Here is a 17,651-nt window from a genome sequence, read left to right on the forward strand (position 1 = left end):
AAACTGAAATCAGTTACAAATAACATGCATCAGCATCCTACAATGACGTTCAATCTATGTTAACTACCCTGTATGACTCGTCATTTCTCTCGAGTGGGTTTATGACCCAAATACTCGATTATTCCTAGATATTTACATATATAGTCAATCTTAAACAAGTAAAGAATAAATGAAACTCACTTTTCTCGCAAGGACGTACACAGTTATTATTGTTCAACACGAACACCGCACCGTGACTTCTAACAGTCTTCCTGAGGAGAGCGCAGCTGTTATTCTTCACGCGCATTTCACGTGCGGGATCACTTCCCGCGCATCCACTAATAGCCACTAGTTAGCGCCTTTGCACTACCTTTGTAACACTCGCTCTTATCTGGGATGAACGACTGTCCGCCGATGGGCTTCTCACAGCCGCAACAAACACAACATTCCTCGTGCCACGAGCAGCCTCCGTACTCCAGCCGCTTAGAGCCTGAGAGATCCACATCTGTTCAAACTAACTGTACAACACTTCATCTGCAGTGAGAGAGAGCAAAGCAACATGACTAAACCATTTTAACTTCATGTAAGTGTGCAGGTGCTGCTTTTTAGACACTTTTCCATGTTGTTTATTTTTTTTCTTTTCTTTTCCCACTAGCCGGTGGGCTGTAGTTAGTGAACTACAAGAAGATTTGTGTTAGTGAACTGATTGTGGCCACCGGCTAGCGGTTTCTTCTTTTTGTTTGTCTCACCCCCCTTCCCTAGTAATAGCCTCGGTGTGGATTGGGCCCATAGGATAGACTAGCCCACCGGGTTCTAGCCTGCTTTCCTTAGAGTGTTTCACCCATTTGGAGCCGATGTGTGCAGTGTAATGCTGTGAAGTGTGCGTCTTTTGAAATAGCTCAAAGATCATGGTTGCCGTGTTGTGTAAGCTGAGTTTGTAGTGTTCGTTCTACTCTAAAGTGGTGTGCCTTAGCTCACGTGTGGTATTGAAACCTAGGCCTGGTCAAGCTTGTATTCCGGTGGCCCTCCCACCTGTGGCTTATCCCTATGTTAAATGATGGATTTGTGTGTTATTTACTGACAACCAAAAGTGACTATTTTTTAACTAAGATAAAATAAAGATTGTATCTTTTTACTTTGCTAAGCCAAGCCTGTGTGTGCTTCTGTGTAAAATAGAGTCCCCTTGCTCTCACCAGTCTTGTCCAGCGGGTGGCGTAGTCAGCACTGCCATAGACTTACAGGCGGCGACATAAGAAAGACAATGCAATGGGAGCAGGAACTCTTCCATATCTTTCTCTCGTCCAAGCAGAAGGTGCTTTCTCATTTCACACTGCCAAAAATCATATTTTCAACATGTATTGTAACCTTTTTTGTTTTTGTTTAAATATCTAAAAAATTGTGAAAAAACAAGATGAGCAAGATAAAACAATTTAAAACCAATTTAAAAATAGTGCTTCTCAATTCAATCTGATCTTGTTTTAAATATTTTTACAAATTTTTATTGAGAAACAGGCCAAGTAAAAGAAATGCTATTTGTCTACAAATTTATTATATTATGGAGACATGTAGGTCTATTAAATGTTTTAAATGAGTAATGAAATACAGGCCAAATTACAGCCATTTTTTGTTAGCCTATAAGCTAGCATTTTTTTTATTTTACTTTTTGCATTTGTATTTATACTAAATCTGGCTAAACACAATAAAGCCATTCATCAGAAACCATATGTGTGCCATCTGTGGTTTTACCTGTGGTTCTCATGATCTAAATGTATGATAGCTAGAACAATGGTTAATTTTAATAAGAGTATATTAAGAGTTCTAACTTCTGTCTCAGTAATTTTGCCCTTTAAAATGAGGCTGTTATTTTTATTTGATTTTTTTACAGATGTTCGCTTCTGTCTGTGTTAATGAAAATAAATGTACATCTGTATCCCAACTGCTATTGTCAACTCCAGCTACTGTCAAATGTGCATTTCCAAGAGACAAAACATGTAATATTATTAATACATTCTGTATCGTGTGTTGGTGCCACTGGTCTCAAATATTCTAGAGCCGTGTCGAATCTGCCGCCGTTAAAAAAAAAGTCTGGACACCCCTGCTTTAAAATTTAATTGTCTCCCCTTTTCACTTCTAATCCCAGTGTTTACTGGAATCTTTCTAAAGCAGGGAAATACAATATTGTCTATCAAAATGACTGAAATAACTTTGAAATATTATTACTCAATGCTAAAGTTAATGAACATTTAAGTTATTTTATATAGCTGTTCTTATCTCTAAAATGGATACTTCCTTATCACAAAGAGGTTTAAATTCTCCATTGATACGATCTATATTATGTTTTTAGGGGCTTTAAAAAAAATCATCTATTGTGTCTACAGAACATGCACTGCTGGAATATAGTTTACCATACACATTTGAGATGTATTTTGAAATAATAATAGGGTCCTGTGTTTCATGGCCATTAATATTAAGCTTTCTAATAGATTATACTCTCCATTCCTTTTCTCCAAATTATAAAAGTATCTGGAATTAGTTTCCCCTTCCTCTAACCAACGTCTTTGTTATCTAACAAATGTTCCTTTTGCCTTGATTATATATAATTTATCTAACTCAGCCTGCAGATTCATTAACCAATTAGAATTCCCATCAGTATTATTATTAGTGATGTTACAAATATCTCTAATGATTTCCTCTTTCTTTGACTTGTTAGACTTTGCAACTTCTTTGCCTTTATCAGTTGCACTAAATCTAATCTGAAACTTCATAAACTCCCAATTTTTACAGTATAAATTTGTTCGCTTATCTTGATTCCAATATGTTTGTATTATCTTCTTAATTTCATGTTGAAAACCATCAATTTCCAATAATTTATTTTTAGTTTCCAATAAGAGATTTTATATGAAGTTTTGTTATTCCTTTTAATGAGAAGATAAATCATTTTGTGATCAGACAATATCGATGGTTCAATTGATACTCTGTTTGTATTTTGTTCTAATGAATTAGAAATTAACCAAAGATCGATTCTTGACTGTTTAGATTTATCCCTATTACTCCATGTGAACTCTTTCAAATGTGGGTGTTTATATCTCCATATATAAATTACCCCCACATTTTCACAGACTATAGATAGCTCTGAATCGCTTGTAGATGATCTTATTGGAATAGGAATTCTATCCATCTTAACATCTGGGACAATATTAGAGTTGAGCCGGATACTCGGCTGAAACGAGTATCCAGTACGGATAAAGCACTTTTGCCGAGTATGAGTATTATACGAGTAATACGAGTCAATATCTGTGCTTGGATTGAATAAAAATCCTCATTGTGTAGCTGACTGTGTCTGCCTTCTGTGATAGGCTAGTCACAGCGCCCCTCCCCTACACACATACAGATTTATTGTGTTGCTGTGTCCCGCTCTGCTGTATTCATTGTTGCAAAACTTGTTCTGTATATAGTTAGTTTGTTATCGTGATCAAACATTGTTCTGAAGCTCAATGCTGATGCTGTCATGTAAATATTTTTCTAATCAGCAATAAATATAACAATTTCTGATCAACCCATATCAATTGCATGATTAAAATAACATACTGGTTAAAGCCCCGCCCATTTCAAGACAACCCGACCCACTTCCGGGTTAAATCCCGTCCACTTCCGGGTTAGGCCCCGCCCAGTCCGAGTACAGATACAGATAATTCATATTGTTAACAGATACAGATACAGATAATGCTGTACTCGCTCATCCCTAGACAATATTAAAGTCCCCACCTAGAATCATTTCAAGATCATGAAATCTTTTTCTTACTTTGTTAATCTCATTTTCAATATCAGAGAACAAATCAACATTATATTTTTTTTAATATTTGAGGTATACAGTACCTAACAAAAACAATTTCCTATCAATGGATACCGTTAGACAACACATGAAATACATGTAGGAGGAGCTCTGACATCACTCTCTGACATCACTCTCTGACATCACTGTAGTTCAGAGAGATTCAGAGAAAGTGAAACAGCAATATGGACGCCTGAAACGATCAGCCTCCTTAAACTACAGAATATTTATTGATCCCATCAAAGAGTCTTGTGGACACATCTGATCCTCACAGGTAAGAGATAGAAATATAAGAGAGATTGTGCTGAACAGGTTTCTAATGGAAGTGAACTGGTTTAGTAGGTTTATGTCGAACTGGAAAAAGTTTAACAGAACCAGGTGCAGTTTGCATAAACTGCTAGTCCTTAGATGATCAAAGTTAATAATTTTTTTTCTTTAAGACTGTTCATAACTTTTTAAAGTCAGTTACACAAAAACGTAGATTGGTGTAATTTGATACCGAAAAGAAAGAGCGATGACTGCTATTTAATTCTTAAGACAGTCTTAACATAATAGTTTTATATGCAACTGGCCCGAGGGTTTAATCATGTCAAAAACTCACTCAACTATTTTAGTTGTTTACTGCACTGAAATGGAAGCTATCAGAATTGTATTTAAATATGTCATTTGATTGCTTGTCAAGCAAAGTTTGGGCTTTCTTTAATTTTAGTCACACAACATAAAGCCTTAAGAGATATGACCCTTACACAGACACTGACAAACCTTTGGAGAAGGACCTGGCTGCAGTCTGCAGATCGGCGCGTTTGTTTTCCGGCGCGTTTACAATACACGTGTGATTTATTTCTCATTTTGATTATTTCATATCACCATAAGAGAAAGGAAATGTAAAGAGCGTATCAGTAACAATGACAAGACATAGCCTAGCCTATTTATAGTTAACTATTTATAGTTAAGGTGTTATTGGTCATGCAGTTGTATGATAACTATAAATAATACTGCGATAGGCTAAAGTGTCTGTGTAGGCCTATGAAGCTTTCAATGTCTTCACTACATTGCAAAGCATGATATCAGACTTTTGCTACACTCTCTTTCAGAAAAACAATCTGTTCCTCGTTATCTTAAAGTGACGAAATTTAAATTTTTATCTGTAGGCTACCTGCCATGATGTGGTTGTTTCAGCAAATTCAGCATTAAGTGACATTTTTATTTATCATTCAACTGAACTGTGCTCACACATTTTAGACACTTACATTATGTTTTTGCTAAGTCCATGCAATAAATGCACGTCTTAGAATAAGCAATGTTTTACTTCTGTTTCCGTTTCAGGTACGGTCAAAATTAGATTTGAAAACATCACATTTCAACTATATTTTAGCTCATGTTGTATCCAATAAAATTCAGCCCACGTCAAATATTGTGATTCACGTTATTGGGGGTCGGGGCTACAGTAGAGCCTACAGTACGTGTTCATTTGTTTTCTCAAGAAACAAAAATATGTCACCTAATGCTGTAAACAGGTTACAGAGAGAGAACCCTGTCAGATGGTATTATTATTAAAGATTAAAAATAACAACTCAAATTAAATATTATGCGATTTTTATTATAAAAACAATGTTATAATAGGCTATTTTAATGATTTAAGTAAAAATATAATAAATATGTAATATAGTGCACATATAAAACATACTACCATGTAGATCATTTTGAGGTAGGCTAAATGTAACATCATTGTTCTCGAGCTGTTTTATTACCTCTTTCTGTGGTTGAAAAACACTGAGGTTATCTGGGGGGTGTCAGGGTGTGTGCATGCAGGCAGAAGAAGACGAGGAAGGCAGAAGGCTCCAATACAAAGTGTTTACTTACAAATATAACTCAAGCGATATAAAATGGCAGGATACACACAGGTTGTGACATTACATAGACAAGAATGGACCAAGACTGACTGAACAGAGGGAACTACATACAGACACTGATGAACACAAACCAGGTGACACAGATGAAAATGATTGACAAGACACAGATGATGATAACGAACTAATGATGGTAGATATGGCAATGGATGAGTGGCGGGAAAACAAAAGACATGTGACTAACAAGGCTGAACAGAAACACAACAGTTACAGTACTCCCCCCTCTCGGTAGGCGCGTCCTCGCGCCGTGGAGGGACCAACTGCAGAGGGAGAGAGGAACCAGGGCGGAGCAGACGGCCAGGGTGGAGCAGATGGAGGGAGGAGCCATGGTGGAGGTAGGGATGACGACTCCAGGGGGCCGACTGACGGGGGCGTAGCAGGTGGGAGAGGAGATCAGGATGGAGCCGGAAAGCCGACGAGCCCAGGCGACGCCGAAGATCCAGCGGGACATGGCGGGGCCGCCGGCTCAGGCGACTGAGGTGCAGGTGGGGACACAGAAGGGCGCGGTGAAGACAGAGGGAGTGAGGACCAAGGAGGAACTGAAGGAGTGAGTCCATCTGAGCTGGGGGGACGAAGGGACGAGGCGAAGCCAGAGAAGTGCAGTCCTGAGGTGAGGGAAGGTGGACGAGCGACCAAGGTGGATCCGGGGGGACGAGGGAGCCTGGCAGAACTGGTGCACTGATGGGCCACGGTGGAGCTGAAGGAGATAAGAGCCAAGGGGACGTCAATGGACTGCTGGGCTGAGGCGGAGTTCTGGTCACGGAGGTCGGAGGCAGAGACCGGGGATCCACCGACCAGGCTGGAGCTGTAGACTGGCAGACCCACGGCGACTCCACCTCCCAGAAGATGGAGAGAGGAGCAGAGGGGCTGACAGGCAGTGGTGGAAGGGTTGAGAGGTGGTAGATGGGAGGAGGTGGGAGAGGGAGGCTGGGTGGGAATTTGGAGACAGACTCGGGGACAGAAGATTTGAGCTCGGCAGGATTGACATGAAGCTCAGGTTCGGCAGGATTGACGTGCAGCTCTGGCTCGGCGGGCATGACGTGAACAATCTCTGGCTCGGCGGGCATGACGTGAACAGTCTCTGGCTCGGCGGGCATGACGTGAACAATCTCTGGCTCGGCGGGCATGACGTGAACAGTCTCTGGCTCGGCGGGCATGACGTGAATAGTCAGTCTCTAGCTCGGCAGGCATGACATGATGTGAGCTCTGGGTTGGACGCGACCAGCAGTGAGGGCTCTGGGCTGGACGGGACCAGCGGTGAAGGCTCTGTGGAGTTTGTTGTGGTTGCTTCATCTGCCAGAGCTTCTAACACAGGCTTCTGGCTGCTTTATTTTAAATAAGCACCAGATGACGCTGTTCTCGACCAGTTCTCGACACTCTCGAAGCTTTGAATCTTTTCCCGGAACAGTCAGGGGAAAGCCTCAGTGATTCATGAGGCTTCATGTCCCCATCCCTAGTGTGCAGGCAGAAGAAGACGAGGAAGGCAGAAGGCTCCAATACAAAGTGTTTACTTACAAATATAACTCAAGCGATACAAAATGGCAGGATACACACAGGTTGTGACATTACATAGACAAGAATGGACCAAGACTGACTGAACAGAGGGAACTAAATACAGACACTGATGAACACAATCCAGGTGACACAGATGAAAATGATTGACAAGACACAGATGATGATAACGAACTAATGATGGTAGATATGTTAACGGATGAGTGGCGGGAAAACAAAAGACATGTGACTAACAAGGCTGAACAGAAACACAACAGTTACAGGGGGTTATCTGTACTTGTCTTTTAATGTAAACAACATTTTCTATTTAGGATTATTCTGTTGTAGTTGTTATTTTCTTGAAGAGGTGAAGAACAATGGCAGAATCTTTCCCACCATCAACAAAAAAACGAGTATGGAGTATGGATTTTCCTCCATGTGAGTCAATAACCCACTCAAATCTATCATATATTTAATCTTGAAAATAGCCATGCATTGTTTAGAATTAAGCTCTGCACATTCTGGACATTCTCTCAATAAGATTTTGACTTTAAACTAATGCAGGTGATTAATCTTCTTCATTTCTCTCTCCAGCGATGTCTTCCTCCAGCGGTCCACTGATTGAGGAGCTTCAGTGCTCTATATGTCTGGACATGTTCACTGATCCAGTCACCACTCCATGTGGACACAACTTCTGCAAGACCTGTCTGAATAAGTGCTGGGACAACAGCCAGACCTGCAACTGTCCATATTGTAAAGAAACATTCAAGCACAGACCTGATCTCAAGATTAACATCACACTCCGAGAGCTCGTAGATCACTATAAAAAGAAAAGTCCTGAGAAAAAACCTGAAGTTCTGAAAAAAGCTGAAGTTCTGTGTGACTTCTGTGAGGAAAGAAAGCTGAAAGCCCTGAAGTCGTGTCTGGTGTGTCAGATCTCTTACTGTGAAACTCACCTGGAGCCTCATTCGAGAGTGGCAGGTTTAAAGAAACACAAACTGATAAATCCTGTGAGTAATCTGGAGGACTATATATGTCAGAAACATGAGAGACCTCTGGAGCTGTTCTGTAGAGATGATCAGACATGTGTGTGTCCGATGTGTGACGTGACTGACCACAAGAACCACAACACTGTTTCTTTAGAAGAGGAGAGTGAAGAGAAGAAGGTAGAAGTTACTGACAAACTGATTTTAAATGACTCTTATCACGAGGAAACACATGTTCTTTAATATAAATGAATCAGTTATGAAAACATATTGTGTGTTGTTCTCTGTCTATAGACTCAACTGATGAAGACACAGAAAGACACACAGCAGATGATCCAGGACAGAATCAAGAAGATTCAAGATGTCAAACACTCAGCAGAAGTCAGAAAAGTGAGTTTAAAATAATTTCATTTAATTAATTTTAATATCTATCATTGTTTATTGAATTGTTGTATAAAAGCAATTTCACACTCACAGTCACACTGCTGGTCTGAATATCGACACTTCTGTGATTCCCTGATCACTTAGTAAAGTAATAACACATCTCTCCTCAACAACACACATGATTTGAGGAATCATTCAGTGCAAACGGTGCAGAATTAAGGATTTTGAAAACCGGCTAAAAACACTGAAGTATGAGAAATAACACTGATTCTTCTCTTAACAAACGCCACTAATAATGTGTTGATTGTCCTGGTTGAGCAGAGAAACACAGAGAAGGAGAAAGCAGCCCGTGTGGAGCTCTTCACTGATCTCATCCGCTCCATTGAGAGATGTCAGACTGAACTGCTGGAGATGATGGAGGAGCAGCAGAAAGCAGCAGAGAAACAGGAGGAAGAGCTCATTGAAGAGCTGGAGCAGGAGATCACTGAGCTAAAGATGAGAAACACTGAGCTGGAGCAGCTCTCACACACTGAAGATCACCTCCACCTCCTACAGGTCAGTCAACATCTCTCTGATCAATGATAATGCAGTATATGACACCATAACACTCCCCATGCTGAAGGATTTCTCCTCTCTCCTGCTGTAGATTTACTCATCCCTGTGCAGCTCTAGAAACACCAGGAACTGGTCTGAGATCAGTGTGAAGACTGATGAGAGTCTGGAGACTCTGAGGAGAGCTCTGACTAAACTGCAGGACTCTCTACAGGAGAAACTCACGCAAACTGGTACAGCAATATCAAACACACCGTACAGATACATATATTGATCATCTTTTAATATCAGTAATTAGGCATACAAATATCTAAAGTAAAAATTTCATAAAATGTTCACAAAACATTCCCAAAGATGTTCTAAAAATGACGAATATTTCGAGCTCAAACACAATAGGAGTTCAGGGATTCTCTAAATATCAACAGAGAAACATTGATCAGATAAAACATGATGTTGTACACAATTCTTTAAATATAACCTTAAATCTTGTCTATAATTCCACACATAAACATGTCAAAGATCTGATGGTGTTTTATTGTCATTAGTCTCTACAGAAGTGAAGAGGAGACAGCAGTATGCAGGTACAGTGTGCTGTCTGCACTACACTAGATTACATTCAGATACTCACAGCTTCATCACTGACCGACAGTATGATTAAACACTGATTACATATTACAAACATCATCACTGAATATCTGTATCAATTTGTGATTTATATTCTCTGTTTTCTCAGTGGATGTGACTCTGGATCCTGATACAGCTCATCCTGAACTCATCCTGTCTGATGATGGAAAACAAGTGAGATGTGGAGACATTATACAGAAACTCCCAGACAAACCAGAGAGATTTGATACATGTGTAAGTGTCCTGGGAAAGGAGGGATTCTACTCGGGGAGATTTTATTTTGAGGTGCAGGTGAAGGGAAAGACTAAATGGACTTTAGGAGTGGCCAGAGAATCCATTAACAGGAAGAGATCAATCACAGCGAGTCCCAGTAATGGATGCTGGACTGTGTGGCTGAGGAATGAGAATGAATATTGGGCCTGTGCTGATCCCTCTGTCTCTCTGTGTGTGAGAGTGAAGCCGCAGCGGGTCGGTGTGTTTGTGGATTATGAGGAGGGTCTGGTCTCCTTTTATGATGTGGAGTCCAGCTCTCATCTCTACTCTTTCACTGATCAGTCTTTCACTGGGAAACTCTATCCATATTTTGGCCCGTGCCTTAATGATGGAGGTAAAAACTCAACTCCACTGATCATCACACCTGTCAATTACAATAAATGAATTTTCTGCCGTAATATGAAATACACAATGAAAATGATTTATATAATTAAAAATCTAAACATGTTTTGCTATTTTTTCATAATTTGTTTTTCATTGTTAAAACCTATCATTCTAACTATAATTGCAAATTAAAATTATAATGCTTGTTTAACAATTTTATTTTCAATTTTTCATAATTATTCATGCCGTTGTTTTCTCCCATCTCAACCTGACAATATTATTTTTACATCATAATCAACCATATTATGATAACATTAATAAATGATCAAAGCTGTGTCTAATTGCTGTGATAAAAGCTGTGATAATACTGTGGTAAATCAGATGGTAATACCTCAATATATATCAGAACTGTATGATTATTCATACACTACATATGGATCTTCAAAGTATATACATAAAAAAACACCATGATATTATGATCATGGTAAAACAAAATATTTAAAAAGGAGAAGAAGAAAGAGAAGAAGAAGAAGAAGAAGAAGAAAACATTGTAGGTCTATTACCAAGTTAAGTCAAGTCAAGTCAAGTTTTGTATTTGTATAGCGCTTTTCACAATACAGATTGTATCAAAGCAGCTTCACAGTATTAAATTAAAATAATACAACAAAGTTTGTTTTAAGAGGAATTTATTGATTGATAAAATTAAATTAAATATCCCCAAAATATCCCCAACTGAGCAAGCCAAAGGCAACAGTGGCAAGGAACCGAAAAACTCCATCAAGTGACCTAATGGTGTCCTAAAACTCCATCAGGTGACCTAATGGAGAAAAAAACCTTGGGAGAACCCAGGCTCAGTCGGGAGCCAGTTCTCCTCTGGCATTTATGAGCTAGAGGCCGGATTGTAGTTTGAACTGTGGGATTATATGAATGCCTGGCCGAAGAGATGCGACTTTAATCTAGTTTTAAACTGGGAGAGCGAGTCTGAGCAACGAACAGTATCAGGAAGACTATTCCAGAGTTTTGGAGCCAAATGTGAGAATGCTCTCCCTCCTTTGGTGGTTCTGGATATCCTAGGTATGACCAAAAGCCTTGAATTTAGTGATCTTAAAGAGCGCGATGGATTATAGGGCGATAGAAGATCCGTTAAATAGACTGGAGCTAAGCCGTTTAGGGCTTTATAAGTCAGTAGCAATACCTTGTAATTAATACGGAACTTTATAGGTAACCAATGCAGTGATGATAAAATCGGTGTTATATGATCATATTTTCTTGATCTCGTAAGAACTCTAGCGGCGGCATTTTGGACTAACTGTAGCTTGTTTATTGAGGATGCAGGACAACCAGCTAATAAAGCATTACAGTAATCCAGTCTCGAGGTCATGAATGCATGAACTAACTTTTCTGCATCAGAAACTGATAGCATATTACGTAGCTTAGCAATGTTTCTAAGGTGGAAAAAGGCTGTTTTTGTAACATATGAAATATGATTTTCAAAAGACAGGTTGCAATCGAGTATAACACCCAGGTCTTTTACTGTAGAGGATAAAGTAACAGGACATCCTATGATGTTAAAGTTGTATTGTGCGAGGTTTTGTGGGCGGTTTTTTGAACCGATAAGTATTACCTCTGTCTTGTCTGGATTTAATAAAAGAAAATTACGCGTCATCCAATCTTTTATATCTTTAACACACTCTGTCAATTTGGAAAATTTTGCGTTTTCATCCGGCCGTGATGAAATATATATTTGAGTGTCATCAGCATAACAATGGAAACTAATTCCATGTTTCCTTATAATATTTCCAAGTGGCATCATATATATTGAAAATAACAGAGGGCCTAATACAGATCCCTGCGGCACTCCATAGTTTACTGGAGTTATGATCGATTTTTCTCCATTTAAATAGACAAAATTGGTAGCGGTCAGATAGGTATGATTTGAACCAGCTTAGTGCTTGTCCTTGAACACCAGTATAATTTTGTAGTCGATCTAAGAGTATTGTGTGATCTATAGTATCGAACGCAGCACTAAGATCAAGTAAAACTAGTATTGAGATACAGCCTTGGTCAGAAGCTAAAAGTAAATCATTTGTGATTTTTGCGAGCGCAGTTTCAGTGCTATGATGCGGTCTGAATCCAGACTGAAACTTTTCATAGATATCATTTTGTTGCAAGAAAGAGCCCAGTTGAGCGGACACCACTTTTTCTAATATTTTAGACATAAATGGAAGATTTGAAATGGGTCTATAATTTGCTAGATTATTATGATCTAATTGTGGTTTCTTAATGAGAGGTTTTATAACTGCCAGTTTAAATGTTCTTGGAACATGACCTAAAGATAAAGACGAGTTTATAATATTGAGGAGAGGCTCTTCCACTACAGGTAACACTTCTTTCAGTAGTTTAGTTGGTATAGGATCTAATAAACATGTTGTTGTTTTAGACGAAGTGATACGTTTATTTAACTCTTTTTGTTCTATAGTTGTAAAGCACTGTAATTGTTCTTGCGAGGTGATAATTGAAGCTGAATTATAAGGCGCGATTGAAGATTGAACGTTTACAATTGTGGTTCTGATGCTTTCTATTTTCTCAGTGAAGAAGTTCATGAAATCATTACTACTGAACTGTAACGGGATATTTTGTTCGGGTGACGTCTGTTTATTTGTTAGTCTAGCCACGGTGTTAAATAAAAACCTTGGATTGTTTTGGTTGTTTTCTATTAGTTTGCGGAGGTGCTCAGCCCTGGCCGCTTTTAGGGCCTTTTTATAACGTGACATACTGTCTTTCCACGCGATTCTAAAGACCTCTAAATTAGTTTGTTTCCATTTACGCTCTAAAATACGGGTTTCTCTCTTTAAAACATGCGTAGTATTGTTATACCATGGTGCTTTATTTTTCTCTCTGACCTTTTTTAATTTAATAGGTGCAACCACATCCAATGTTCTAGAGAGAATGGTGCTCATAGTGCTAGTTAGTTCTTCTAGTTCATCTGTTTGTTTGGGTTCAGGCAGCAGCCGAGACAGATTAGATAAGCAATTTGAGAAATTATCTATGGTGGATGGGAGGATTGTTCTGCCTGGTTGATAACGCGACGCCGCATGACATATTACAGCAGTACGTAATATGCAAGTTACCATGTAGTGATCAGTGACTTCATCACTTTGTGGAATGATATCTATATCGGTTGGATCGGTTCCATGTGATATAATTAAATCGAGTGTATGATTAAGACGATGTGTTGGTCCGGTGACGTTTTGCTTGACCCCAAATGAATTGAATAAATCTGTAAACGCAGCTCCTAACGCATCATTTGGATTATCTACGTGTATGTTAAAATCTCCAACAATTAGTGCTTTATCGACATTGACTAATAGGTCTGAGAGAAAATCTGCGAACTCTTTTAGGAAATCAGCGTAAGGCCCTGGCGGTCTATATACGGTAGCCAAGGCTAGAGATAATAGGGATGTTTTTCTAACATCTAAGAGCGTAACATTTAGTACAAGTACTTCAAATGAAATAAACTTATTACCCGTTTTCTGGGTAACATTTAGAATATCTCTATAAATGGTTGCAACACCTCCGCCACGACCAATCAGACGGGGCTCATGCTTATAACAGTATCCAGGAGGAGTAGACTCATTAATACCGAAATAATCATTTGGTTTAAGCCAGGTTTCAGTAAGGCAAAGTACATTGAAGCTATTATCTGTGACTATTTCATTTACAATAACTGCCTTAGGTGTGAGTGATCTAATGTTTAGAAGACCTAGCTTTAGAAATAGTTTTTGTTTACTAATAGCAACATTTTCTGTTTTAATAACAATTAGATTTTTCCTAGATCCTGCATTAGATTTATTATTTGATCTCACTAAACGAGGAATAGACACGGTTTCTATGCAATGTTCTACACTAGTATTTATATCAGTTGAATTGGTGCAGCAGAGACTATGATTTGGACTTTTGGTTACTAGTCAAAGGGTATTTAACATTTTGGAGATGTTATCTGACAGAAGATCCGCTCCGAATCTGCTTGGGTGTAAGCCATCAGCACGGAAAAGCCTAGGACGCTCCCAAAACAGATTCCAATTATTTACAAAGAGCAGTTTCTGCTCATTGCACCATGACATTAACCATTCATTTAGCGCAAATAATCTGCAGAACTTTTCATGCCCTAATCGGTACGTGGGAAGCGGTCCTGACACAATGATCGTTGTTTCAGGCGATGTGCTGCGTACCGTATCGATCAGATTCCTGAAGTCTTTCTTCAGAATCTCCGTCTGGCGCAGCCTGATGTCGTTCACTCCCGCGTGCAGGACCACAGTTCCGACGCGCTCGTCACCGTTCAGGATCTCGGGAACGCGAGCAGCGATTTCAGAAACACGAGCACCAGGAAAGCAGTGACTTTGCACCTTACTTTTACCTAACGTAGCGTGTACGTGCCGAACGATGGAATCGCCGATGATCACAGCATCGTGTTCTGTTTCGCGTAGAGGGGAGAAGCGGTTTTGTATCGATAACTCGAAAACCGGGAGGGTCGGAGAAAGTCTTGGTCTAAACCTGACTCGCGTCTTCCTCTGCGGAACCACCCATGCTTCGTGGTGGCGTGTTGGAGCCGGAGTGAACGAGACCATGGCTGATTGCGACCGATGCTGAGGAACGCACGGAGTAGCGGGTTAGTAACGTTAAACACTGATTTGTGTGCATCGGCGCGTGATGTTTCAAGAGCCAAACACCGGTCTCTCAGCTCGGCCTGTCTCAATAAAAGGTTGTGGATCTGTTTCTCAACAGCTTCCAGCTCAGACTGCAGTGCGTGCAGCTCAAATGTGTCCTCACCTGCACCAAGCGGTAGACTACTTACATCTGATATATTCGCCATTTTAACAGATGGACAGTGAGTTAGCAACGAAGCTACCAGTGATGCTATCAATATTAATGCTAATTTATATTATAAGTTTGTTTGTTTGTAAGTGAGTGTGGAGAAGACGCGTTCAGCCGTGATCCACGGACGTAACCTTTAAGAGTATGCAGAGTTGGATCACTAATAGTTACCATTTCAAATGTTTAACCATAACAATAGAATAGAATAATAAACAAATTTCAACGCGCATCAGATTTATTTAAATGCTCATTGTTTATTGATACAGTTATATACATCTTCAAATAAAATATAGGACTGTTAAATATCTGATGGTGCTGATATGAAGGAGAGATACAAATATGACATTTTATAAAAGATATTTCCTTCTTTCAGGACATAGTAGAGATTATTATATTAAAGATGCCTATTTATATTGCTGTTTATGTTTAATGTCTTTTGATCTGTATGAAAACTGAGCACAGCTTCTTTTTACAGTAGATAGAGATAAAATAAGGTCATTGTTTTGATGGAAAAAAAATATATATATAGAAAGCTAGTCACATATTCTGGTCTTTTCACATTGTTCTGTGTCCTGAGAGAAAGAGTAGAAAACTTTATCTCTTTAAAGTAAACCAGTCACAGTCAAGAAACTCATAAATGATGACAGAATTATAATTTTTCTGTGTGAACTATCACTTTAAGATTCTCTGAGGCCTCTGTGCTACAGCATTACTGTAGATAATGTTCACTGGGTGGCACTATATAGTTTTAATTTAATTTAATGTGTTTAGTGATTTTGTTTTATTTAGTTTACTTGGTTAAAATGTGTTCTTTGTGAGTGCTATGTCTGGTAAATAATTTTTGATTGTGCATCTTTAGTCCTAATGATGATTAATAATGATGCCTGCACCACTCATTAATGGATGAATATATTGGATCCACATTTTAATGCACTGTTTGTGTATTGAGTGTGTGTTGCAGTATTTAACACATGATGGATTGGGTGATTGTTAAGTTCTGATGGTTTTAACCAAGCGTGCCGCACAAGCCCTGAAAAGTGAAGCCAAAACGCCCCCCGGTGACTGGTCCTAGTATAGGTCATAAGCCCCGCCTCCCTGTGTTATTCAACGGAACGTGAGAACAACTAAACAATTAAATTACATTTCAAATATCATTTTTCCAAAGGTGGTTTATTTCATTTGCTGTCGTTTTTATCACACTGATGTAAGTTCAAGTGTCTGTTTCAAAAATAAGTTGTTTTTTAGTTAGTTACGTGATGCGGTGGTGTAACATCATGATTGACAGCTGTGATTGACAGGTTCTCTGAGCGAAGTAGTCACTGAAGCACCAACAGACATTTTTTTCGGGATCTTCGGAGGACTGAGGAGATTGTATTTACTTTATTTTAACAAGCCTCTTGTCGTACTGCAATCAATTTTTTAAAAAGTGTGCAGAATCCACTCTCCCTGAGTGCATTCTGCGAGAGTGAGGGCGGAGCGTTGATTTCGCGGCTTTACTTCCTGCTCACGACTGCGCAGGTCTGGTCCCGAGATCGCTACTGCCATAGATTTCCATATAAGGCTAGATGTCTTAAGGCGGAGTCTCGAACGGCATCACTGGTGGCCATCTTGTCACAGGGAAGCTTTCTGTGGTATCTGAAGTAAGGTGAGTAATCAGCACGGACACAAATCCTCTTATCTCGCTGAAATCTTGACGGATTTACAAACGGTTTGGTTTCTTACAAACGTTATTAACGTGGCTATAATTCTGGATGCTTGAACATGTTTAAATATATAATATTATATTTATTGATATGTATGCAGTGTCATAACTACATCTCTGACGTTTATAACAAACCAAACCATTTGAAAATCGGTAGAAAATTTAGCAAGTTATGGTTATTTAAAAAGTACATGCACCATTAACACAATGTTACGAGTGAGCGAGCTCCCTGTGGCAAGATGGCCGCCGTGTGCGGACGTTGACCTCCATTGGCCAGCAGCGCGGACGAGACATCTAGCCTTTATTATATTATATCTATGGCTACTGCGCAGACTCAAGTTCCAATATGTCAGCGCCATATCGGCACACTGGCGGCTTCAGTTCTCATCAATGGAAGAGAGCGAAGGGGCGTCGTCCATCTTTTTTTACAGTCTATGGTTTTAACAGAGACGGCAGGACAAATGTTCTGTCCACTGAGGTTTAGGACACAAGATGAAACCAAAGAACCCAGAGGACGGCTTTAATGGGACCCGGAGTCTCTCCTGGGACAAAGACACAATTTTCATATTTCCATAAACAGAGTCGACTGCATCTAACGGAAGAGTCAGGAGAATTTCTTAAACCAATGGCTGCAGATTATGTTTATAAAGGGGTTTGGAAAGATTATTTCTGCTTAACTTTTAAGGAACTCAGTGTCTCCATCAGTCCATCTTTTCCAC

At 39.4% G+C, this 17,651-nt stretch overlaps 2 protein-coding genes across 6 annotated transcripts in view; one reads left to right on the top strand and one right to left on the bottom strand.

Moving 5' to 3' along the window:
- Positions 1–16,766, bottom strand: part of LOC309511707 (uncharacterized protein) — a 169,225-nt gene extending 152,459 nt beyond the window's left edge. Inside the window, exon 1 of the mRNA XM_082186977.1 lies at positions 16,025–16,766. The gene's annotated coding sequence lies outside the window, so the exon portion shown is untranslated. The remainder of the gene's footprint in view (positions 1–16,024) is intronic.
- The window catches only part of LOC309511702 (E3 ubiquitin-protein ligase TRIM39-like), a 208,088-nt gene that overhangs the window by 169,224 nt on the left and 21,213 nt on the right, over positions 1–17,651 (top strand). Inside the window, exons 1-8 of one of the 5 annotated variants that reach the window (XM_082186967.1) lie at positions 4,069–4,085; positions 7,578–7,650; positions 7,807–8,378; positions 8,493–8,588; positions 8,904–9,137; positions 9,229–9,367; positions 9,680–9,715; positions 9,868–10,479. The exons of 1 other annotated variant lie outside the window; for it this stretch is intronic. In XM_082186967.1, coding sequence (XP_082043093.1) covers positions 7,590–7,650; positions 7,807–8,378; positions 8,493–8,588; positions 8,904–9,137; positions 9,229–9,367; positions 9,680–9,715; positions 9,868–10,415 — 1,686 coding nt within the window. In that variant the 5' untranslated portion in view covers positions 4,069–4,085; positions 7,578–7,589 and the 3' untranslated portion in view covers positions 10,416–10,479. Of the gene's footprint in view, positions 1–4,068; positions 4,086–7,577; positions 7,651–7,806; positions 8,379–8,492; positions 8,589–8,903; positions 9,138–9,228; positions 9,368–9,679; positions 9,716–9,867; positions 10,480–17,651 lie in introns of those variants that run through there. 3 more of the 5 variants (XM_082186968.1, XM_082186961.1, XM_082186965.1) reach the window with 3 other exon arrangements.

Source organism: Leuciscus leuciscus, assembly GCF_965113295.1.
Source record: "Leuciscus leuciscus genome assembly, chromosome: 12".
NCBI lineage: Eukaryota > Metazoa > Chordata > Actinopteri > Cypriniformes > Leuciscidae > Leuciscus > Leuciscus leuciscus.